This window comes from Lepisma saccharinum, chromosome 4 (genome assembly GCF_977018435.1).
Source record: "Lepisma saccharinum chromosome 4, izLepSacc3.1, whole genome shotgun sequence".
In the NCBI taxonomy this organism is placed as follows: Eukaryota; Metazoa; Arthropoda; class Insecta; order Zygentoma; family Lepismatidae; genus Lepisma; species Lepisma saccharinum.
The window spans coordinates 115042937-115069697 of record NC_139232.1 but is presented as its reverse complement, the minus strand read 5'-3'; the positions used below and the strand labels follow the sequence as shown (position 1 = coordinate 115069697).

General features: G+C 41.4%; 1 protein-coding gene across 5 annotated transcripts in view; it reads left to right on the top strand.

Annotated features, from left to right (window-relative positions):
• The window catches only part of inaE (inactivation no afterpotential E), a 264162-nt gene that overhangs the window by 183267 nt on the left and 54134 nt on the right, over positions 1 to 26761 (top strand). For all 5 annotated transcript variants that reach the window (XM_083121266.1, XM_083121265.1, XM_083121263.1 and 2 more), the window contains exons 4-5: positions 23307 to 23484; positions 24932 to 25016. In XM_083121266.1, the coding sequence (XP_082977392.1) occupies positions 23307 to 23484; positions 24932 to 25016 (263 nt within the window). The remainder of the gene's footprint in view (positions 1 to 23306; positions 23485 to 24931; positions 25017 to 26761) is intronic.

Sequence of the window (26761 nt, the reverse complement as noted above, 5' to 3'; positions counted from 1 at the left end):
CTCCATTGCTAATTACACATTTCTCCCACCTTTCCGGCAGGTTATAAATGCCACGCCAAAAAAACGTTCTACTTTTGAAGCGAACCAGTCCGCGAGCCATGTTCGTACATCTTCATACGAATTGAAGCGCTGTTCTGCAAGAGCGTGTCCCAGTGAGGCAAATAGATGATAATCTGAAGGAGCCAAGTCGGGAGAATACGCCGCATGCCCTAGTATCTCCCATTTGAACGCCTCGACCGTTTCCCGGACCCGTTTTGCTGTGTGTGGTGAGGCGTTGTCATGGAGCAGGATGACCTTGTGTTGCCTTGCTTCATATTCCGGCCGTTTGTCACGTAATGCTCGATGTAAATTGATCATTTGCTGTTGGTAGCGATCTGCGTTAACGGTTTCACCGGGTTTTAGCTTGCAATTCGTTGTCTTCGAACTTTTTCGGAGGTTTCCCACGTTCCTCGTTTCGCAAGTCAAAATCTCCACTTTTGAATTTCTTGAACCACTCGAAACACTGTGTGTTCCCGAGAGCATGTTCGCCGTAAGCTTCGAAGAGCATTCGATGCGATTCTGCGGCGGTTTTCTTCAAATGATAACAGAACACCAATGCTGTCCGCAAATCGTAGTTCGTAGGCACGAAACTCGACATGTTCCGGGTGTGCAACACCTTCCTCTGTCTGGCACTCGGGTTACTGTGTTCCGATATAACGTCCTCGGGAGTGGCGGGCAGCAGCTGGCGCTGCTTACGCGATCTTCCGCGCCCTGCAAAGCCGGCTAGCACCATCTATCGGCCAATTCCGGTTTCATACTTCTACACCTGGTAATGGCGAAGATGAGTATGAGTGACGATATGATGAAATGACACTCACAAAGAACACCCATCCCCAGGCCGGAATTCGAACCCGGGACCCCTTGGCCGTAGCGCGCTGTGCTAACGACTGGGCCTCGGAGGTCGGGTTAGTCTATTTCATATACGCAGTCAGTTATTTTTTTCATCGGTTTATTAGGGGTGACCTGAGAATACACACAAGGTTTCCCTCGGCGTAGACAAGGTTTCCCTCGGCGTATACAAGGCTTCCCTCGGCGTAGAAAAGGTTTTCATAGGCGTAGACAAGGTTTTCATCGGCGTAGACGAAATTTCCCGCGGCGACGAGAAAATTTCCCTTGGGGTAGACAAGATTTCCCTCAGCGTAGACAAAATTTTCCTAGGCGTAGACAAGATTTCCGTCTGCGTAGACAAGATTTCCCTCGGCGTAGGCAAGGTTTTCCTCGGCGTAGACAAGGTTTCCATCGGCGACTAGAACATTTCCCTCGGCGTAGATAAGGTTTCCCTCGGCGACTAGGGCCTCCCCCATGGCGCAGTGGTAGCGTCATTGCCTTGTAATCAAGGGGTCCCGGGTTCGATACCCGATGGAGGCACAAGTGGTTCGGATCCCACTTTAAACTGTAGGTCCAGTCCCGATTAGCCTTACTGTGCATAAAGTGGACTTAAAACACCAACTCAAACCCTCGGCGACTAGAACATTTCCCCCGGCGTAGACAAGATTTCTCTCTTCTATGTAGTACCCCCAGGTAACTGCAATATCGCATGGCAACGAGCTGGCCGTAGCCAGGGGGCTCATCACATATCAGCACAGGCGTCGCCAGAAATATTTGTAGAGGGGGCGGGGCATCCCACTGATACATCTTGATTAGTAGAAATAATAATGGTAATTATTATTATTACCACGGTTATAACTGTCCTTTGACTATAATAACTATTGTAAGTTATTAAAATTGAACCAATTTTTATCCAAATTTATTGTTATTATTATTATATAATTGGAGAGATTTTGTTACTCGATCCGCCGTATCAGTGAATATCTAACATAAATTGTTGTCCATTATTTTACTTATATTTTGTACAGTTAGTGTACTGAAAATCATAGTTATTGTATCTTGTTATTAACTTTTACATATTCCATTAAAAAAGGGCTTTAAAAGTTAGAGCCAAATTTTACTCATAAAGTTTATATTCTCTCACAAAGAAAACTATACATTTTGAGAGTTGTAGATCCATTTATTCCTTGAAATAATTGGCAGAATATAAAAACATAACTCGGTTCCTCTATTATAAACTATTTTTTTTGATCTAATGTTTAATCCTGCTAAGGAACTAAAATTAATTATCACTATAAACTATTTACATTAGATATTTGTATTATTTCGGGGGGCCTTGAGCTCCCTTAGCCCTCCCCCTGGCTGAGTGCCTGGGGTTTTGACCAATGACCAGTAGAATCCTCTGTTGGGTTGTGTGTATTGTCGTCCATATGTGTTTCATCTTATTACACTTCATCCCCATCTTCGCGATTAGCCAAAAACGAAAGATAAGCGAAGTAAGAATAAAACAACCAATCTCTCAGTGTATTCCAATTTCTCCGTCTCATTCCTTCTACGATATCTCAAATCTTGTTCTTTCTCTTTTCCATTACCTTGCTTTTCTCATCCTTTCGGTTTGCATGGATTGGCAAAGGCAGGCTGACGACTAATTGAAGGAAATCTAGGCGGAAGAAAATCTGATTTCTCACCTGGTGTGACAACCTGAGCCGTGGCAGTGAGGCTCTTTCATTAACTTTCGCTGATCTCCGTGGATGCTGAGGGGACTCCTTGATGTGACTCAACGAGGGAAGACGATGCTTTTATTGGACTCCATCCAACCTCTTCAGCTGAACACGAAGGACACACGTTATGAGATACTTTAACCTCCTGGAAATGCAGTAAATTTTTCACTTTCGCTAAGATGTCAATTTGTATGCATTTTGCTCGCCTTAGTCAAGGAGAAATTTTGGAAAGCCAGTGTCGAGTGTTACGACTGAAACAGTTCTTAGAGCGCTGGCGGGTGATGCTAGGGTTCTGACTTCGATCCCTGGTCGAGGCAGCTTTTCCTAACACGGTTTCCACACTTTATCCCTGGAGAAAGAGAAAGAAAACAACTCCTCTGCGCAAGTAGTGACGACCAATGAACGCGTAAGAGGGGAAGTGAGTGCATGGAGGGGAAACTGCGGCTGCAGCTACCAGCCGTTTTCAGCAGAGAACACTGCTTTGCTCCTCCCACTCTTCTCTTATACGCTACTTTTCAAACGTTCACTGCATTTTTGGGCAGATAATGGCAACTTGTAAGGATCGCACAAGAAGCTACATCAAAAGTAAAGTGCTCCCCTGTGCTTTGCACCCCGCCATGAAAGAGTATAGGTGGCGTGGAGTTAGGGCCCCACACTTTCTTGATCACGGGCGAAGTTGGAGGTGATGTGATCAGCACATGGCCTCCTTTACCCTCCAGAGTTTTCTCCAGGTACGCACTTTATAGATGCTGGGTGGATGCCAGAGCCGCTTGAACAGATGAAAAAAAACCGTTCTCCCCCTCTGGCGATTGAACCCGGTTCCTCGCATGGTAGTCAGACGCCCTAACGACTGAGCTACCGCGGTTATATCAGCTAATCAAAAGCTGCACTTATCTGATTCTGGCAGGTGTGGCTGCCATTTTAAAAATGGCGGACATAGAGAATTGAAACGTCCTCGCGCTTTAAGAGTAACGTTCCGGAATCGTGTGACCTTTAGGCGTTGGTTGAAAATGCAAGAGGAAAGCCGTTATTATTTATTGCCTCGCATTAATAGCTGTGGCTGCTCCGTGTTTCAGGATCTGAGTTCGAAAAAGCCTCCGTGCGAAGGTCTAAACCTCCATTATGGCCACGTGTGGGCGGATCACTTGCTCAGATCAATTGTCTTAATTGCAGACGCATAAAACGAAATCGTAAATGCCGTCGTTCTTTACTGATAAGCTCCAAAATGCATGTAAGGACTTTCATATCTTCCCTTGCATTTATGGAATACCAGTCACGTGCCATTTTATAAGTAATGAACGCGGTTTCGCTCCTTGCCGAGGAGGTTTAACAAGGAAGCAACGGTGCTATCAGAGATATTGGGAATTTAATGTAGTAAAGCATTTGCACGGTTTGCTGGGACTAAGATATACTGATTGACCGACTGATACGAACAGAGAGAAAATGAGACACGCACAGAATAGATAGAGATTGAGAGAAAGAGGGTTATAGGGAGTGAGAAAATGAGTGTGCGAGGAATCCTGTATGTGTAAATAATAGTGTGTTGAGAAAATGTGATTGCGTGATAGAGAGAGAGAGAGAGAGAGAGAGAGAGAGAGAGAGAGAGAGAGAGAAGATGTAGAGCGCGCGAGAGAGATAAGATTTAATTTTACGTCTATTTTCTGCCACGTTTGGATAATCGCGACGATAAGGATGATTGATTTTTATGCGGATGTTTCATTGTTTGGTTTTGTTTATTTTACTGCAATTTGCGGCTAATCGTAACGCTGATGATGAGTGATGATTAGACAAAAATGATGAAGGAACACTCACAAAGAACACCATGTTAGGACCAGGGCTCGATCCAGGAAACGTCGGAGGCGATATCTTAAGTTAGCACCTTAACGTGTTCGGCCACAGAGCTGGCGGAAAGCTGTATGCACGCGCGTAGGTGACAGGGATATATATATATATATATAATATGTATACATATGTGAGAGAGGAGAATAAGTGTGTGAGAGGAGAATGCGGAGAAAGTGAATGAGAGTGTATGCGCGTGTTAACACACAAGTGAGTGTGTTATAGATTTGCAAGCTTCGCAACCGTTCTACTGTTTGATCAGAAAAATTCTTGTCCTCCTCTCAGGTTAATCGTTACTGTTGACCTAGCGATCAGTGTGGAAAATATGAGCTCTTTTCCCCTCAAATTCTGTATTGTATTGCGCCTGGATGTTATGCATTCCACAATACATTAGTGATGTGTGTGTTGCAAACTTGTCAGGCGTTAAGGTACATTGTGGGTATAGGGTTTTAATTGAATGTGTCGTTTCCCGTGATTTTATCCAACATTATGGGAGTTTCAGCCCAAGTAAAACTTTTCTGAAACCGCCCCGAATCGAATTTAAGACCTTTCCTCCATAAAGACGTGAAACGTAACATTAAAATGAAAAAAATATTTTTCATGCAAAAATGCCTCGGCGCTGCAGATAGTGGAAAGCACCTCTCTTTCCGAAGAGCCATCCCTCATATTTTCCTAATGCCTCTTTCTGGCGAGACTCTAACGTTGCGGAAACAGACACAGCTTAGCGAGCGAGCTTCATTACGCAAAGTTAACCGCGAGCGGACGGGTTTAATGCGGAAGGTGATAACTGCAGGTGACCCTTTATGAGGGGCGGTCTTTTCTGCTGATGGCGGCGCCTGGATTATAATGGCCTGCGTGAGGATATTACAGGAAACTTTACGCTCTGGTAATTGAACCAAGGACTCTTTTAGGCGGAGAAACCGACAACCGCGAAGTGGTTATAGTCCGGTTTCCGAGAATGGACCGTTGTGTGTTTCTGTTTAATATATCTAGGGAAGAGCTGCTTTTTAAGCACTCGCGACTAAGCTCAATGGCGTAATGATACTAGAAAGTCAAGGGTCTCGTTGATGGCCCAGTGGTAACGCTGTCGCCTTGCAAACAAGGGATCCCGGGTTCGATCCTCGAAGGAGGCACATTGCACGGTGGTTCGTGTCTCAGTTTAAACTGTAAGTCCAGCTCCTGTTCACAGTGAAATTTTTGGGAGCTCGAACGAGATTCGAACACGGCAATGCTAAGCTGCTGCCCTCTTAAACTTTAGAAATACACACACACACACACATAGAGAGAGAGAGAGCGAGAGAGGAGAGAGAGAGAGAGAGAGAGGAAAAAGCTTATGATCATATGAATTGGCCGATCCAGTCCCCTCCCCCCAAGTCACTATTTCGCCATTAAAGTCTCTGGGTTCGATTCATTGTAAATATAATTGTATTTGTTAGACCTGTGGTATTAAGAACTGTGCGACCCATCTCCCTAGAGACGAGACGAAGTTTCGCAGGCGAGGCACAAGAACTAAAAAAAACATATTTTTTTCTGAAAGTTTAAAATGTGTTAATAAAAAATATCAATATCTTCTGTATTATTGCAACTCACGTTGGTTGTCCCATGACAATGCCATCTCATGTGATATTTTTAACTGAGACAGGAACTGAACTCGTACCTTGTAGAAGAAAAGTATGTCAAAGCCAAAAACTTCATTGATATTGCCTTTGTATAGAACTACCTTTCTGCCATTTTGCACAAACTGAATGTTTTGAATGTATCTTTACAAGGTACAAGGGAATCCTGCACCTATCAGACACAATATCAATCAGCCTTCAATAGTTGATGCTTTGTACGACAAACATTACAGATGAAAGCATTGTTGATTGTTTTCGTGCATTGGGCAAACTGTTAGGACTACAATTAAGTGAAGAAATCCAGTGCTGAATGACTGTTTTTAACATCTATTATCCGGCTTCTCTCACATTCTGTATTTATCCTTTTTATCTCATGAATATCGTATCGCTGAATGAATTGACAGCATTAAAGGAAGAGTGCGCCACCTGTATTAATCACACACATTATACGAGGGTAAATCAAAAAGTAAAGGCAATTTTCACATAACATCTTTATTTCCACACAAGAAGAAAAACTATATATATCAGTTTTCCACATATGCCCACTTCACGGCAATGCACTTGTGGTATCATGCAATCAGCTTCTGTATAACGTCCGCGAAGAAGGTTTTTGGTTGGTCTGCGCCGCCTGCTGGACCTCGTCATCTGACCTGAACCGACGATCACGCAGCTTTAAAGCGGTCCACTCACTCATACACCTTTCGTTGAGTCATGGTACTTGATCCATACTGCGCTAACAGCCGACGGTGGATGTCTGCTGGTTTGACTCCCTCTGACTACAGAAAGCGCGCTACGGCACGCTGTCGCTCGATGGTGCACTCGTGGAGTGCTGCGTCCATACGTTTAACCTTTTTGCTCCTCGACATTCGACTGAATGAGGCAGTGATGGATACTCCTACTTCCACGTCACTCCAAGTATACACGTGGTGACATCAGACGCACACAGTCTTAGTTTATTCCTGCGAAAACACAAAATTGCCTTTAGTTTTTTATTTACCCTCGTATTTTCATTACTTGTAAGTGTACCAACAGTACATATTCACCCGAAGAGATTTTGTTTAGATATCTTCATGGTCACATGTATTTATCTATTACTACTTAGGGGAGGCGCGTCAGGAAAAAGTTTGAAAGCCCCTGCGTTAGACTTAAGAGTTAGGAATGTTAACGTTGGCATGATATATTGTAGGAAGTTCTTAATTGGCTTTACTGAGAGTTGAGAGCCATAAATAGCTACGAGTGTGGTTTTTGAGTTTCTCATCTCTACACTAAAAAGCACAAAGAATGGTCTGAAGAAACACCACATAATCAACGTTTAACCTCAGTGGTGTTAAAATGGTGTTGATTGCAACCGATTATTTGTGTAATTTCAACACCACTGTCGTTATACTTTGACCGAAATGTGGCGTGGTTCTCCTGGGAACACCTGCCTGTGTCGTTTGAACACCAAATTTTTTGCAGTGAACCACAATCTCGAAAAGTAACCAGTGCAGTGATGCGGTTTTTCTTGAGGCGATCTGCGCATGTGCGGAATTTCGCTTAGCGTGCTCTCTCCTCAGGGATCTGAAGACGGAATCCGAAACATATGTCGATCCGAGGTCCGGACTTCTATCGAAATAACAGCGTCTCTGGAAATGGGTTGCAGGAGGCGCAGATATTGTTGGGGAAACATGTCGACGCACGACACCCGCGAGGGACGGCCCCATCAAGACATCGCCGGGAACGACGGGGAACCGGAGATGGTTTGGTAGTAACGGCCGTCGGTTGGAAACTGGAGATTTCCCAATCAGGTCGAAACGAGCACCCTGGACGTGCTTGCGTACCGGCGTCGGGGGATTCCCGCCGGACTGCGTAGCAAGATAAACATTAAGGTCGACGCGTACCGTCCGTGTGATTGGTTCGATCGGCTCGAGAGAGACAATATTTCCTTCCAGTCTATTTTATGCGCAGATAAGCAGAATTGGGTTCAACGTCCAATTAAGGTCAATATTCAGCAGCAATGAAACGCTAAGAAGCATCCTGTCAACGCGCTTACATAGATTTTGATTAAATTTGATTTTTTTTATTTTACTTAGCTTTTCTGCCACTTTTGGCTAATCGCGAAGATGAGGAATGATGATTTGATGAAGGGGCACTCACAAAGAACACCCATTCTCAGGTCGAGATTCAAACCCAGGAACCCTGGCGACGATGCTGGAATGCTAGGTCAGTATTAAATCAATCCTCCTGGTTGATTGGAATTAAGTTGCTGATCAACTGGTATTAGGGAGCAATAACCAGGTGATGGAAGAAAGGATAAGTGAGAGTGTAATGGGCGACGTTGGGTCTTTTGCTTTGGATCGAGGAACGAGAAACATCGGGGAACTTGAGCGAGCCTGCGTAGCGCACTTCTAGGAGTCTTCTCCGAGGAACTCTTCATCATCGAATAGACAGGTAACATCCTTCTCTAACAATGTTGATCTAAACTTGAAGGTATAAATCTAAATGCTTAGTGTTGTGCCGTTTCTAAGTGTGTAAAGTAACCTCTCGCCCATTACCATTGAGTTATCTGCCAAGGGCGAGTGCTCACCAGTGAGGATGAATGAATGGCAAAACTACATCACCCAAGCATAATGGTTAAGATTCTTGGCTTGATCCCACGAACCTCACAGTTCGTTACGTGGTTACGTTTCCGAAACAGGTAGCGCCCTCAACAAGGCCAAGCACGGAGAAGCCTAATGGTTGCCGCCACGCAACAAGCGAAAGGGTCCTCGATTCCCTGTCTCTCCCTGAAATGCGAGCAAAGGGAGCATGTTGACTGGAAGAGGTGTCGTGTACGACTGAACAAAAATCAGGCGTGTAGCAACACCGCTTTTCCCCTTAAACTGGAGGCGGAAAGTCTGGTTTTCCTCAAGTCCATTCTTTGGCCGGGCGGACTGAAATCAACACATGTCTCCGAGCACTAAAATCTTCTTGCCTAAAGTCCATTCTTTGGCCGGGCGGACTTTAGGCAAGAAGATTTTAGTGCTCGGAGACATGTGTTGATTTCAGTTGCGGTAAGCAGTTGGTACCATTATAGTGTGACGGGTGTAAATTTCGTTAAGTGCTCACGAATCTAAACATTTCCGATTTAATCAATCGGGCAATGCATGGACGTATTAGTTTTCAGTATAGAATCGTGAAGTTTTTAACAGACATTTTAATTTCTGGTTAGGGACTTGCCGTCCCCTCCTGCGAGTTGCGGTTGGTCTATCTACACAAATAATCGACATTAACTAAGTCAGCAGTAACTAGGAATCAGGGAAGGGGAAGAGAAAGTCGGAGCGCCGCCACAGAGACTAGAGTTCACTCCTCTGTTCCTGATACGATCCCTTCTTTATCGTCCGCATACGGACTCTACTCACAACAGAGTTCCGCTTCCGGAATTAGCAAAGAAACTTTCCCGGAGAAAAGTGCCGGAGCTGGTCCTCTCCGGTGTCATTTGCAAATGCATTACGCTGTCCCGACACATCCTCCCGTTGCATTGAATCGAAGACGTGACCGGAAAGGATGAGTGGGGTCGTGAACCCTTCCCCTTCTCATTAAAAATCATGACCAACCCTCCCTCATTTCGGTTCATCCCCGACGACAATGCTACCACGAGCGGCGCCCGACAGGGTTTGCAAATCAAGGCTGGTCCTTCATGTTTACTCGTACAACGAAAATGAATAACTGCTATATGGAGTAACGATATCCCTAATGTTACTTTAGATAAGAAATTGGGGAATAATATGGGGAAATGAGCACTAAAAGAGGTTATATTTGTACTAAAATTCATAAAAGTTCTAGAAACGGGAGGAATAAGATATTTACACAAAAATGGAAAATCGTGCTTCAAATGAAGGGAAATGATTGAAGAAGATAGCTAACTAGGTAATTAAAATGAAGGGGGATAATATGGTGAGGAGCTGGGTCTGAAAAGAGATTACAAATATTTAATAAAGACGAAATGATGCACTAAAGAGTGGGAAAATTGTCATTAATAAAGCCGAGTGAACATTTTAAGAGAGGAAAAAGCATTTTAAAGGCTAAAAGAGGCAACAGAGTCTAGAAAGTGGAAATAGGTGAGACGAATAAGCAGTAAGAAGAGAGTGTTAATTGAGACTAAAACGAGTAGTAGTACTACCTGGAGGCCGACATTAAAACTAGAGGAAATATACTATCTAAACTGTAGTTGGTACACCCACCCTACGCAACAGACTTGGTCTCAATTTACTCAAGATTGGCGGGACCTTTCTGTCATATATAGTTCTATGTATCGCCCTATTCCAGTAACGGAACAGAATCTACAAATAGACTTATTGGCGTCAAGCAATCTAGTTCTCACAAGCTCTTCGTGTTTTAAGATTTAAGATAAAGAAACCTAACATGGTGTAACTTCACCTTGAGAAATCTAATTCGTTGACTGGCAACACTGAAACATCTATAAAATGCCCAGAATTTTGCTCTCTTTTCTTTATCAGTTTTTCCCCGCCGCTCTGGCATAGATGTTCACCGCGGGGAAAACGAATAAAGGAGCAAAGAGAGATGAAAAGAAATGTTGATAACGTCCAGAAAGCGAAAAGCTATAACTGCCCATTTCGCTTTTTTGCTCGTGTATTTTGTAGTTCAACCCTTTCTTCTCTCATCCACGAGGTAATTTCTCTTCTGTGTGTATCTCCTGGTTTTCGATGTCCACAGCTTTATTTCAGCAAGGGGAAATATACTGGCAACGGAAGGGATGGAAAAAGAGAGGGTGAAATAGACAAAATTCATTCTGGACAGTCGTATCTTTTCAGTGGCGGTTCTTTCACAAGATGCACTGTTAGGGGAGCAGAGATAATCGGAAATTGTTTGACTGATATTTTGGAGATGATGCAATAAGCTGTAGCTTTAAAGATTTAAGGCAATTCTTTTTTCAGAATTTGATAGAACTCTGGCTTTTTTAATTCATTCCTGCTGCTTGAAGATAAATTGAGTCACTTTGGAAGGATGAAGGTTCAAATAATCGTTGTGCCCAGATTAAGTAATAGCTAATTTCCAGCCATGGTCCTATCTATACACTAAAACATACGGCCTGATGAGGAACTCGTTCTACCTCATACAGTTGTGCTAGTGAAAGACTTAAAATTGATTATGTACGTCAGATGTGTTAGGTATTTGCACCGTCGGTGTTCGGTTGTAAGTAATGAAAGTTCAAGTCATTTCACAAAATATCAATTAGTATTCAAAATGGCTACCATTTTCACTAAAATAGAGACTATGTACTCAAAGTGCTGAAATAGATAGAGCTCTCCAATTTAACGTTATTTTTTTCATTGTGAATTCATCGAAATCGTAAGATAGCAACTCAGAAGATTTCAAATGATTCAGCGTATTGCTATTTTTGATTGTTCATTCATTAATAATAACTTCTTTACCGAATGTTTACGCGTTTCTTATCCTTATCAAAATGCCTCCTAACCTCTGTGCAACGTCATAGCTTGTCAGTCAATACATGTTCACTGAAGAACTTGGTTTACCTTTTTATGTACCCCACCTGTCAAATATCGAATATGTGAAATCCAGAATAGTATGCTGGCCATGAACAGTCAAATGCAAAACTCGTCAAGTCCAATAGAAACACTTGGTGATGATGAACATTCAGACTACTCAACAAGCATAATTCGACTAGTCACCCACATCATTTCTTGAAGAGTAATAGCATTGTAATTTTTAGAAGCTTATGCATTTCATTATTCCGCACATACGTTAACTTACGATTAATTATTGTTCTTGGAAACCATTAATTTATAAAGAAGGACATTTGTGTTGACCTCTACAGATGTGCACAGTAGTATGGCACCCTGTATAGGCAGCTGCGTTTCCCACCGGTTCCATTTTACAATGAAATCTAAATGATCTGTTGTGATAGGCTCCCAAAGGATTTGTTTCCGTGCAATGCTAATTAACATTTTTTGTCGCAATCTCCGATTATTCTCCCTGCACCGTTTCTATGTATGTGATAATTAATATGGTACAGTGGAATGCAGGCACGTATCCAAGGGGAAGCTTAGGGGGCTCGAGCCAACCCGAAAGTTTTGGTTTACACTAGATAAAATGAGATTTTTTGTTTCTTGTGGTGTCAAATAAAATAATGTGACGATAATTTAAGGAGATAAATAATTATCGAGGCAAGTCGGAGAATATTCTATAACCCTGTTATTGGTAACAGCTCGCATCCCATGTGGGAATCAGGGTGCTCAAGCCCCCCTTCAGAAAATTTTCAGTTTACGCTAGATAAAATTAGGTTTTCGTCTTCTTCAATAATGTGACGATAATTTAAGGAGATAAATAATTATCGAGGCAAGACGGAGAATGTTCTATAACCCTGTTATTGTTTATAGCGCGTATCCAAGGTGGGGATCGTAACTCGTGCCCCCCCCCCTTCCCACCACCAGGATTTTTTTCAGTTTACACGAGATAAAATTAGGTTTTTGTCTTCTTGAATAATGTGACGATAATTTTAGGAGAGAAATACTTATCAAGACAATACGGAGAATGTTCTATAACCCTGTTGTTGATAATATTGCATGTAAACTTTTCTTACGCTTTCGGTGTTGTTGTAGCGAACTTGAACACAATGTAGAGACTTGTCAGCAATTGGAAGCTGCACAGAAAAGGTAGCGCCACAGGTAGGGCGATTCAATTTCTCGGTTGATCTGTACAACAGAATAGGTGGAGACTTGAGAGGTAAGTGTGACAATTCATACAGTCGATTAGTGATCAGTCAGTGTCCATTGGTTGCTTTATACGTTCTAGTGATTCGAGAATGAAATGGACTAAATACCGTAAAGTAACGAAGTCTACCACTAGTTCCAGTTCTGTCCGAACACTAAAGGCATTGACGACAGCGGAACTTCGAGTAGTGCTACGAGTAGTTCAGGTCGAAAGACGAAGAGATCGAAGGTCTCTCTCCCTAAAGTGAATATTTCGGCAGTATCGGGCTGGGCATTGGAGCGATTTATTAAAAAAGAAATAAGCTGCACAGATCAACTGAAAATCAAAGTTTTGAGTGATGATTTGGTTGTGCCAGGACCAAATTTTGTGTATGCAGTCCGAGAATTTCATGGCATAAAAAATACTTTTGTTTAAGGCTACTGGGTTCGACACACACTCAACAGACAATTTTGGACACTTTCGAGTGCTTAGGCATGAATATGAACAATTTGGTGGGTTTCGGCTTTTATAAGAGCTGCAAACATGCGAGGACAAGACACATTAGTGGTGTTCAGGCTCGAATGAGAGAGAAATATTCGTGAACTGCCTGATTCCAGTTCCCTGCACACAGTTTGAATCTCGCGTTGTCGAGTGGATTGTGCATTCCGTGCACGTGTAACACCTTCGTAAAAACACTTCTGGTACATAGATGTTTTGATGCCTGATGAGAAGAAATGGACAAACACACATACTGAGATGGTTCCGACACACAATGTTAATGCATGGAAACAGAGGAGTTGAGTGGTAGAAAATGTCCCGATTTCACGTTCTGATTAAAATAACAGCCTTAAACAGTGGCGACGATTTAGAAGATAGTTGCTCCCCATTCTTTTGCCTCCATACTATCACACTATGGCCTCTTAATGCTTGCCCCCCCCCCCGCCATATTTTGGAACCAAATTGCCACCACTGGCCTTAAACATACAATTGTGATACCCCTTTAAAAAATGGTGTTCAGTCCCCCTCCCCCAAAGGAATTCCTGGATACGTTCCTGGTGCAATGCAAAAGTACTGCTAGGCAAATTGTTCATGACTAATCATTAGCTTTTCTCCTGCATCCTCCGTGTTTTTAAGGAATGAATATAAACGTACGCTATTGATTATCACCATTTTGTTTGGCGTTTTCCTTCACTTCTTGAAGCTCTCCTTGGCTAAAACAAAAATAATAAAAACGGTAATGATCAATTTGATTCGTTATTCTTATGCATCCCAGTCTAGAGTCATCGCTAAGATAGTAAAAACATTTTAAAATACTAGGAATGTCTTAATGTTGTGACTTCGATAAGTAATAAGTAATACATGAGAAAAATAGACGTGGGGCATTGTTTTAACGCTTAATGTTAATACGCTGGCCCTTCAAGACGCCGTACCTACGTGGCACGAAAATTCCAAAGCCACATAAGAACTGTCGGACGGATCCACCTCTAAGCATTCCACCTTCCATGATTGATAGAGACTTTCTTTTAACCCCGGTTGTCGTGACTCGAGTTCCACTGCTCCGTAATTGCGTTTTGGCTTCAACGCGAAAAACAAATTGCAAGAAATTAGCAAATCCTCCCGCCCACATCTTGATTCCCCGAAGAAGGTGGGCAGCGAAAACCAGGGTGATAAATCGCTTTATGTAACAGGGAATCAAATGCAATTAAGGCAGGTTGTTGCAGCGCTATAAACATGGAGAAGAAAGAAGGGGAAGGGTTGGCAAGCGAAGGGGTTGTCCCGCACTCCATCAGAGCGAGCCGGGGGATGAAGTGGGAAGCGGACTTCTAATTAAGACAAAGAACTCTGGGAATTTCTGGAGGAGCTTTGACGGAAGGGTGAGGGATGAAGAGGACGTCTTCCCCTTTCTTTTCCCGTTCCACGAGGGATTAGGTTTGCGGGGAAGCAAAGACAGGATGCACCACTGTTGCAAGATATGCTGGGGAGCATTCATTTTTCAAGAACTTCCTTTCAAGTTTGCCTCAGGACTCTAGGGATTTAGCAGGTTAATGATCAATCACAGATATCAGCGTTAGAAACGACTTTTGACAACAACGGAATGCGAGTACAAGGGAAATGTGAGGGAAGTCAACTGTATACACTGTTACTCGCGAATCAGATTAGAAGTTTCCCACTCCTGCCTCGCTCACTCTTACAACGCTACAGTGCCGCTTCTCGCTCTGCAGTTCACAAGTACACACACGCGCTCTTCCACAAGTACGGTTGGTTGACCAGACTCCCACATACAGGTTTGAGTAACGTGCTGTAGTGTAGCAGTTTCAGTGTCCAGAAAACAGGAAATGTTCACAAATCATGAAAAAGCTCAGTGTGTCCCCTGGTATCATTAGGCAACAAAGCCTGTACAATTTGCACTTTGTATGCACGAAACAATAAAAGTTTGTGAAAGATATCATGAAGATAACTTTTTGTCTGATGTTTTACGTTGTTTGAAATCGCTATGGTTGATGGTCGGCCACTTCTCGGTAAGTCAGCAACAGATTCTGTGGTCTTGAACTTGTCGTACCACGACTTAATGCTCTCGAAATCGGGCGGCATCTTTCCATACGTTGTTTGAATGTTCCTCTGCACTGTTATTGGTGACCAGATCTCGTGATACCAGAGGACACACTGATCTTTTTCCTGATTTGTGAACATTTCCGGTTTCTTGGGCACTGACACTGCTACACTACAGCAAGTTACTAAAACCTGGAACAAAATAACTTGGTTACCTTTCCAACATTTTGGCACCACTCTCACATCTCTACCTTGCATATAGTGGATATGAATAAAGTTTGTAATCAAGGAAAGACTTCTGGGACACCCAGTATATATTTGTAAACCGAGCCTGTGCAGACGAACAGCCCCTAGATGTGATCCTGGAGAATGTCTGTACAAGACACGTGTAGAATCAAGACCACTTGTAAGAACCGAACAATAAAGAAAAGGGAAAACACTGGGGAACCGGCATTCGCATAAAAGACGCCCATGTCTTTTTAGGCACAAGGACATAAGCGCATATCCTCGATTGTATGCGGGTGGGTATTCTTCGCGGGTTCGCCACTAAAAAAGGTTCGATTAGTCTGCTGTAAGATTCACAAAATTTGCCATTTATGCCCAAATGAGAAACATACCTTCAGATAATTCTATTATACTTGGTTCTGTCATGTTCCTGCATCGTACCAACTCGAATGAAAATTGAAAATTATCACTTGAAAGGCCAGGCCCAGGAAGGAGTACGCCAAACAAATCGCTGGCTTAAAATGTGATTTGCGATAGCTGCGGTGAATTGAGGACATTACCAGGAGACAAGAACAAGAAGAGAAGTGCAATAAAGTGAGAAACATACGGCAAAGCGAGAAGGGAAGAATAACATATGAGGTGAGAATGGATGTAACAGGGAGAAGGAGCTCCAGCGTGTTGAACACTCTCGAGGAAGACTGCTGTGCTAGGGAAGCGAATGGACTGGTTTTCCTTGACCACCCTGCGATGATGACCGCGAGTGGAGGCTTTGCGGCGGCGACTTGTCGGCTTCTGGCCGCGAAGAGATCCACGAGGACCCTCTGCGCGATGTCTCCTGGAACCAATTGATTAGATGATGGATGACTGGAGGAGAGAGAATCCGAAATGGACCGAGAGATACGCCTTCCCCCCTCCCTTCTCCAGGATCAGCGTCCAAGACGAAGGGACGTCCTCTGATAATAGATCGTCTCCGTCGAGGGTGACGTACGGCGTTCTCTCCTCTCCTCTCTCTCGCTTCTTTGCTCCGTTTCTTCGGAGATTGCAGTTTTGCGGAGAACACGTATCCCGCTTAAAGATGATGAAAGAACTATCCATACATCATAACACGGCATTTAAAATACAGATTTTCGAGTTAAAACGATAAGCCCTGTGTCTTACTTTGCGTTTCTACCGCTGCAGCTATGAGAGTTTCGGTTTGACCGCTTCACCCGAACGATTTACACTGTTCCCACAAAAACAAGGAGCGAGACAAGACCTGGCAGTTTTCGACTCTAGTGCATTGCATTCTTTTAATTGTATTAATGTTTTGTTAACAATAAGTTAATAGTATATTATAAATGCGAACATAAAAGTCCATCTAGTTTTTTTGTCTCTCACCACTAACTCGAAATTCAGCTAAATCTCGATTTCTTAGTTTTGAGTTTTACGTCCACTTTATGCACAGACAGGCTAATCTGTACTGGTCGTACGTATGGTTTGAATAAATATGGTGTGAAACCATTGGGCAATAATAACTCCGAAAATGAGTGCATAAAATCCATTAATATTCATTATCTTCACATAGGGCCTCCCCGATGGCGCAGTGGTAGCGTCGTCGCCTTGTAATCAAGGGGTCTCGGGTTCGATACCCGGTGGAGGCACATAGTGGTTCGGATTCCACTTTAAACTGTAGGTCCAGTTCCAATTAGCCTTATTGTGCATAACGTGGACTTCAAACACCAAATCAATCAATCATTGTCATCACATTTGCCTCATGAATCAAGTTGCATATATACGTACAATGTGATGTAATTTTATCAACCAATGATGGTTCACTGGACTTCATTGACTCACCCGTATGCACCCGACTTGCAGCTATGTCTGATAAAATTAATATATTTGTTCCCTGCGTCAGCATCCAAGTTTTGCAAGTTGAGCATATTTTGATTGCTGCTGCGTCTACGATCCAACAGTATCCAGCGTCACTTGATTTACGCCCTGTAGTATTCTAGAAAGGTTCTCACTTGATAAAGCATTTGCAGTCCACACTTTACCAAACGCTACCCTTGAATCTCTGCAGTCCTCTTGCTCTATATTCCCAAGTTCTCGTAAGCGCTTCAGTAATGACCTATCCCATCTTGCTGTTTGCCATCCACTCTTCGCCGAAAAAGCTTTACTATCTCCACAACGCCTCCATTCAGCTCTTGCGAAGGACACTCTCATGCAATTGCACCGACCCCCAGCCGCAATGGCGAGCATCGACAGTAAAACTAGTTATTGCGACGCGTCGTTTACTCCATGAAGGTTTTTTTTTCCGGACCGAAACCGAAGGGCGATAAAGCATTTCTCCGAAAGCGTTAACAGCGACAGATATCGCGTTCTGCGGCGTAATGGATGATAAAGAGGGTCCTCGGTGTCTCACCGGATACTCCCTCAGAGGTGCGTTAATGTTTTCAGCGATGAAAGATGGCGACGCGCGACTGCTCGGCGTGCTTCCGGTAACCGTCTTCAGTTTATTAATGTCGTCGCGTTTGCATAAACGACTCCTCTTCCCTAGGAACTGTACCAAGACCAGGTTTCGCATAGCCTTGGCTCCAAGACTCGTTGTCATCTTGAGTAACGAAAGAATAGATGCAAACCATAAACGGATAACGTGGGCGTCGCCGGAATTTTTGTACGGGAGGGAATCAGGTTGATTGATTGATTGATTTTGTTTATTTTACTTACTGTTCTGCCACTTTTGCCTAATTGCAAAGATGAGGATAAATGATGATACGGTGCAATTGATGAAGGGACATTCACAAAGAGCACCCATGCCGGGATTCGAGTCCGGGACCCCTGGCGTCGTAGCGCGCTGTGCAAACCACTCCGCCACGGAGGCCAGCAGAGGTTGGTGTGGCTATTCATACAACTTGAATAGTAGCAATAATAATTATCATACTTAATATAGTCTTATGCAATAATAACTAATATAAACTAATCAAAATAAACCAATTTTATTTATTTATATATTTTTTATTTATTTATTTATTTGCGTTAATGAACCCAACAGGCTGACGTCCAGTACCCAATTTACTATTAGTACATTCTTGGCAACAAGATGAGGAGCAGGAACAGGAACAGGAGGAGGATGAGAGAATAAGAAACAGAGAAGAGGAGGAGCATGTAGAAGAAGATATGATGATAACAGAGAATGAAGTGAGAGAAGTAATTAAACGGATACGAATTGGGAAAGCAGCAGGATGGGATGGAATAGCACCAGAACTTATAAAATATGGAGGACCAAGAATGGCTGAAATACTACTGAATATATTAAGGGAAGTATGGAGAATTAAGACTATACCAGAAGAGTGGAAAAGGAACATAATTGTGCCAGTACACAAGAAAGGGAGTAATAAGGAATGTGATAATTATAGAGCAATATGTCTATCATCAGTGGTATATAAGATGTATACGAATATATTGGAAAGGAGGCTGAGAAAAATCATAGAGGGAAAACTTGAAGAGGAACAAGCTGGATTTAGACCTGGGAGACAGACTCAAGATCACATTTTTATATTAAGAACAATGATGGGGAAAATGCTGGACAAAAATAAGAGAATATACCTAGCATTTCTAGATTTGAAAGCGGCATTTGACTCTGTACCTAGAAAATATCTGTGGGAGGCATTAGAAAGTAAGGAAGTACCTAAGGAACTTATTAAAGCAATAAGAAGTGTATATAAGGATGTAAAAGGAATAGTAAGAATAGAAGGAAACGAGTCTAAGGAATTTCAAATAGGAAAAGGAATTAAACAGGGAGATAGTCTCAGTCCTTTACTTTTCATTAATGTAATGGATGAAATAACTAAAATTTGCAAAAGAAGAACCCCAAGAGTACAAATAGGATATTGGAATATGAGAGTAGTACAACTGCAAGTACTGCTATATGCTGATGATATAGTCTTAATTGCTAGTAGTGAAGAGAATCTACAGAGGAGCGTAATAGAATGGGGAGAAGAACTTGCGAGAAAAGGGATGAAGATTAATATCAAGAAAAGTAAAGTTATGCAGGTGGCAAAAGGAGAAAAAGATCATGAAATAGCAATTAGATATGGAAACGAGAACTTGGAAGAAGTAGATGAATATGAATATTTAGGAACCATCATAACAAGTGATGGTAGGTGTGATGAAGAAATCCTAAATAGGAAAAGAAAAGCAAATACAGTATATTATCAGTTCAGTAAAACAATAATGGGAAAGAAAGAAGTGGCAGTAAAGACAAAAATGCAGCTATACAAATCAGTATTGGTCCCTACATTAACATATGGAATGGAAAGTTTACCACTTCAAGATAAACATCTGAGTAAAATTCAGGCTAGTGAAATGAAATACCTGAGAAGAGCTGTTAATAAGACTAGGAGAGATAAAGTGAGGAATGAAAGAATAAGAAGAGAGGTGGAACAGGAGTCGCTAGAGAAAACAATTGAAAAAAGACAGCTAAAGTGGTGGGGACATGTATTCAGAATGAATGAAGACAAAAAGGTAAAGCAAATTCTAGAAGTAAAGGTGCAAGGTAGGAGAGGTAAAGGAAGACCAAGGATAATGTTTGAAGACAGAATGGAAAAGATTGGAAGAGAAAGGAATAAGACAATAAGTATGATGAAGAGAATGATGGGAAACAGACAGGAATGGAGGAGATGGATCGAGGCAACCAACCCTACGCTATGATGGCAGAAAGGGATTAGAGGAAGTACATTCTTGGCAAAACTTTTCTACTCGATCCAACAAATGAGGGAATATCCAAACAGTCTTTTACATTTTATTTGAGTTTTTTGCACTCAATGTTTTCGATTTAATGCATTTTATTTCGTTATTCTGTTCGAATAATAACTAACTGAACTTTATTTCCGTTATCAACAATAACAAGCATTCTGATTTTTTGTGACTAGAAATTAACAATGCCAATTTCCATGGAGGGAGTCGACGGACCGGTTCGCATCCCCCCCCCCCCTTTCCCCGACGCCAATGACTTACGAATATATTTTAAATTCTACTTTTAAATGATGACTCTCTGTGTACTTGAGGATAGATCGCCCAAACAAAACCGATGGCTCGTCTTTTAAATAAGCAACTGCAAACTCGTGAGATATGCCTCATCTGTGTAACAATAACGATTATACTAGTAACATTAAAAATGACATTTACTTGGATATAATGTAAACTAGAAACACTGCCAATCAGAAATTTTCCGAGAATTCGATCAGCACATGGCTAATTAACTACAGACCATGTTGACGAAAAAAAAAAAACGCGTGCATAGGCATGCACTGTCATTAACGTTTGATAGTGCACCTAATTTATATGTGTACATTGAAATACCGATTATGCAAATACCTTATTCTCTAGAGTATCAATAAATTTACTATCATCTTTTGTTTACTTGTTTAGTGGATAATTGCATTATCATTCAAAGTTGAAGACTTAAATTCCCCTAATCAGTAGAATAACACGCCGTAGTCCTCAAAATTGGAAATTTTCCAAATACTTTTTGTACGTACAAACGTATTTCGAGCACACTAAAACTAAAGTACATAACACCATTTTAATTTTTAAAAAGCATAATAATAATAATATTGACACGTTCTTTTAGTCAAAAGAACATGATTATTTAACTAAAACACAATAAAAATGATCACATGAAGACTCGTAGCATTCACGTGATGTCTCTCAGGGTATTAGGTAATAATCTCTGTTCGTTCGTTGGTCAAATAAAAATCAGTCAAGTTTTCACTAAGAGAAAAGAAGTACATTTTACTTCTTAGCAAAAGAAATACGTATGTGCATAAAATCCATTTCACTCAAAGAAATAACAGCTTCTTACAATTCAACTTTTTAAAACTCAATGCCCGCTTTAAAGTAAAGACAAAACACAATCGTAATTCCCATGGCAACAGCTCTTAGAAGATACAAGATACAGGTCAGTCACTATCCTGACATTATCAGTGATAGGTCTAAAGATTAAACACCACAAGAATCACATACTAAATAGCAGAGATTAAGCCTGATAGCAATCAACATTTATACAACGAGAAATGTAATTATAAACAATGCTACGCCCCTTGTGGGTACGTACTTACATGTTATTTACCACGGCTACAGATATCTTAATCTCAGGGGGATAGGTTCTTTGTTTGAGAATTCCAAATAAGAAAGCGTTTTATAGCCAAGAGGATATAGTAAAATGCGGATCTATATTCTAAGAACTTGACAAAATACAGAATATATATATATATATATATATATGTGTATAATCGGAAAGGCTTCTTCTTCTTTTATTATCAAAAAGGCTTCTTCTTCTTTTAAATGGCTTCTTCTTTTAAAAGGCTTCTTCTTCTTTTATTATCAAAAAGGCTTCTTCTTCTTTTAAATGGCTTCTTCTTCTTTTAAAAGGCTTCTTCTTCTTTTAATATGGAAAAAGCTTCTTCTTTTATTATGGAAACGGCTTCTTCTTCTTTAATTATCGAAAAGGCTTCTTCTTCTTTTCTTCGTTTAATTTATTATCTTCCTTTAAAGCGTAATCTTATTTATGTGCTCGCTTTCCCCCCGCTTCTTTGTCAAACAACACAAGCTATACTTGTAGAAAGAGTAGGGTCGACTAACTGACAATAGCGCCACCTCCTATTTGACGACCAAAGGGGAATAACCAGGATCGCTAATAACAAGCGCTGCCAATGGCCCAGTGCAACTAAAAAGAAGCGCAACCGTAAAGTGCTTCGGGGCGTCTAATTGACCACAGCGCCACCGGGGAACGGACAAATGCAAAAGCTGACGATGTTCTCCTCGTCAGAGAATCAAAAAGAAATTGAGATACATTTCTGAATTCATTTGCTCGCTTAATGACTTTCCTAAACGTTTCGTATGCGGCCATATTCTTAATTCTTTTAAATTACTACATACATCATTCTATTTACTTCTATTATAGTATTTGAACTCTTCTTTTATATATTTCTCAATTTACTATAATATATATCATGCCTCTTCTCCGCTTGAAGTTTTTTATAATTTTCTTCACTCCTCTTTACATAGCGTGCTGCCATCTCTTGTCGATTCCGAGAAACCATTCCTCCTTGCAACATTCATTGTGTCGTCTAAAACTGGCACGTGACAACAATAAGTATTTGTACAAGAGGAAGGGACGTGTCAGTATCTAAATATTATACCTAAGTACTACTCAAATAAGCCACCAAATTAATAAAAAGTATTTAATGTATTAAATTTCTGTACGAGGGGTTTTCGGAATGTAAGTTACGGTAGGCTGTTAAGAAAAGGGACACGCAAATGTACTATTTATTTATTTATTGACAGAGCTCAACAGGCTCAGCCCAATTATAGTGCTCAAATTACATAATATTACTACAATAGATTCAGTGTTCCAGTAATAGTATTTTTAAAATTGTATAAACCCATTGCAAGAATATCAATTGTGTTATTTACACATGAAATTGTGTTGAAGGAGTTGCACGCTCTCCATACCAGAGAGGTAGAAAGAATTTATGTTTTCGCTCTCTGGCAATGGAAGATTTTGTGCTTGGGACGTGTTTTGGAAATGGGAACATTAAATAATACGGCTGATAATAAGTTGGAGTCGTCTATGGTCATAAGTACTTTCCAACGTAAGGATTCTGACCGCAATAAAACTTTTACAGACATATGTGTCGTTTAGATTTAACAACATACCGGGAAGGATTTTCAGAGCGTCCCTTTGTGTGATTTTTTAAATTACATGCTGTTTGCCAGAGTCATTACGTTCTTGTATTTTTGTCTCCTTTTTCAGGCATAGTGATCTGCAACTGGTGCGTCCTGGCGAGCGTCCTGATAACCGTGTGGTGCACTTTCGATGCCGCTGGTCGCTCGTGGGTGAAGATGAAGAAGTACCAGAGGAGCATGAAGGAAGGGGAGTCCAAGTTCCAGTACAAGCGCTCTGGAAGCAGGCACCGGAATTGGAGGCAGAGGTGAGGCCAACATTTCACGTTTTTCTCAAACCAAAGTTGGTGGCATAGAATTTTCACTGGTAACGTGAACAACAGGACAGTTTTGCAACACTGGAACTCCGTTCCTCTTTCAGCTACTCACGAACACGTCGTGGAAGTTAGCCCAGCGCGCTTCAAAATAAAGTTATCCCCACTAAGGCGCTCAGAGAAGAAATTTTCGTTGTCTGATTTGTTTCAGTTTATTTCAAGTCTCATTTGTTGCACTTTTGCCCAAACACGCCGATGTGAATAAATGGTGATGAGATGAAGTGCATAAAGGGATAATCACAAATATTTCTGGACGACACAACATGAACTTAACAGAGAGTGGCGGCGATTAGGGGGGGACGAGGGGGGCAGTTGCCAGCCCCATTTTTTGCCACTTTTGCCCTCGCACTGTGCTAAACCTTATCTACCAAGGGAAAGTAAACTGTTCTTGCTACCCCCTCTAATTCTGGTACGTTGCCCCTCCAGTTTTTTAACCCAATCGCCGCCACTGCCCACAGAGGATTATACTGGCCGTGAGTCCAGACGCCATAGCCTCGCTAGTCTGCAAAATGAAGTCCATGGTGTACTACGTGGAAGGGAGGTTGACGTTTGGTTGTCTTGAGAAAGGCTCACCCCTTACACCCCGTCACATCTTCAATTTGACCAATTCAACATTCATCCCCATCGTCGTGATTAACCTAGATAGTACAAAATCGACGTAAATTAAAATAGAAATGAAATTTTTTGTACTTCAGGGAATTTCAATAAGTGCATATCTAAATACATATAAAAAAAACAGTGTTTAACACTTGCATATCGGAACATTGTTGTTTCACGTTCCGAGGATAACTTCACTTCACATTTTGTTTCCAGCATTACGTCACGCGCGAAACGAATTTGGAAAAAATCACTTCTGCTCATTCACTGGCCCGGTGTGGGTGTAACCTGCATTTGAAACTAACAAAAGTATGCCCAATATTAAGACACATGTTGCATGCGTCTATTGATAAAATTTCGACCTGTTAGTGTTGCCAGCTAAGGTGATAGTCCCTAAAATGACACTTTTTCACTTAAGTCATACAATCAATCGCCTGTCCAAACCCATCAAATGCTGACATGACCCATATTGGTCGCAAATGTCACATTAACATACCATCAGACGTCTAATTATGACCCTTCGTGCTTTATTGTGTATTTTTCTCATCGAAAAGTGCATTTGTGGAAAAAATTTAACGCTGCTTTCCGGAAGTTATTAATTTATTGAATTTTCTGTATGAAATAAACTGATAGATAAATGGATGAAGCTTGCAGAAAACCCGGTGTAAATATCTCCTATGGTTTTCATGATATAAATTTTCAAAGTTTGGGTTCCGCGACTTTTGAAACACTCTGTAGTTCGTGTGATGTAAATAACAGTAATTATCTTTCTTCTCTCTTCCAGGAAGGTTATCCGTGCCTACCAGGACAGCTGGGACCACAGGTGCAGACTACTCTTCTGCTGCATGGGGAAGTCGGATAGGAATAGGGTGAGTTCTATTAGTTGTTGTTTCTAATTGACATGGTTGACTTTGTAAGGTGTGTTGGTCGAGGGTGGAGAGTGGTGATTATGGTTTTGCAGCGACACCATCGATGTCCTGCTCACTCCACAATTGAATCAACGGGCGAGGCTGTTGACAGGGAGACAGTTTGCCACTTCGGCAACCCCGACATCCCTCTTCGAAAGGGAGGGCAAATTAATGCCCCCTATTGTTGAACTTCAAGATTTCATCCTGAATCTTCTACGTTGAGTTGTAGTTCGAATAATGATTGTGTGCTGCGTACAAATTAAATGTTTGCTGAATATAAGTGTTCGTACACAGGATTTATTATTACTCACAAGAATAAGAATAATTTGAAATAATATAAAATCTATATTCCCGCATATTTAGTTTTGCACTGCTTGCTGTATTGAATCTTCATTTTCACGAATTTGTCGCATCCGGCGCTGCAGTCGTTCAAGAATGTAATTGGATTGTACTGTGTATAGCACCTTGGAACATGTAAAACTTTGTAGATTTGAGAGGCTTTTGTTTTAATATACAGTTCGAGGAATAACTATTTTTATGATAACGTGACACTTTCCATTATAAAGTGATCTAGACAGATTATATTTGGAGAGACAACAGAATTATTATTGCATTTTCTTGCACAATATTTAATGGTTTGTTTTTAAATTTATTGAACGCAATATTCGAAATAAATTAATATTAGCTTGATCTCGAAGGATTTTTGAAAGCCCAAAACGATACTTGTAACATGAACAAGTTTACATTTAAAAATACAATGGAGATACTCATGTTTCTATACTAAATATAAGTATTATATTGTTGTAGAGAGGGTGGAGTGAAATCATTTCTGACAGGAATTATAATTTACCTTCGATGCAGGGGATATTTAGGTATCTTGAGGAAGGAGTGTAATCGTTGTGCGGTGACACCCTCTTAGTTTTGTTTATGCCGTTCTACTAAGATGCGAAGAACCACGGCAAACTTTTGAATTAAAGCGGACAGTCATTTGTTTTCTCCTCTCGCTTCCCCATCTCTTGTGCTCGATTGCCCCCGTGGTGATACATTTATAACTTCCCTTCCTTGCTTAGCTGTCAAAAAATTCATCAATGTTAAACATTAAGTGTCAGGTTTCAAGGTGTACGGTTTTCACCATAACGATGATGCCAACGCTTATCACTGAACTGACTTCCGTGGCGCAGTGACTAGCACAGCGCGCTACCACGCCAAGAGTTCCAGTTTCGAGTGTACAGTGACCAGCAATAAAAATGGTGCGCCTAGATCCTGAAATACCCGCTTCCCTGCAATGTGTGTTGCTTAACGATAAACTAACATCTATAGCCACTTTACAATAAGAAGTTCGGCTATTCACGCGGAGTTAGGCAACACACATAACGCATTGCAGGGAAGCAGGTATTTGAGGAGCTAGGTGTTCCGTTTTTATTGTTGATGACTGTACCTTCATAAGTTAAATCATATCATCACTCATCCTCATCTTCGCAAGTAGCCGAAAGTGGCAGCAAAGCAAAGTAAAATAAACAAAATGAATCATTCAATGAAACCAAATTCATTTCGGCAACGCAGGGGCAGGATTACAGGGTAAGCAGCTGATTGCATCGCTGGCGCTGGTTGATCTGTACTCATATATATATTTCGAGACTCGAGTCTCGTCTCCCCGATGGAGGCACATGGCACAGTGGTTCGGATCCCACTTTAAACTGTAGGTC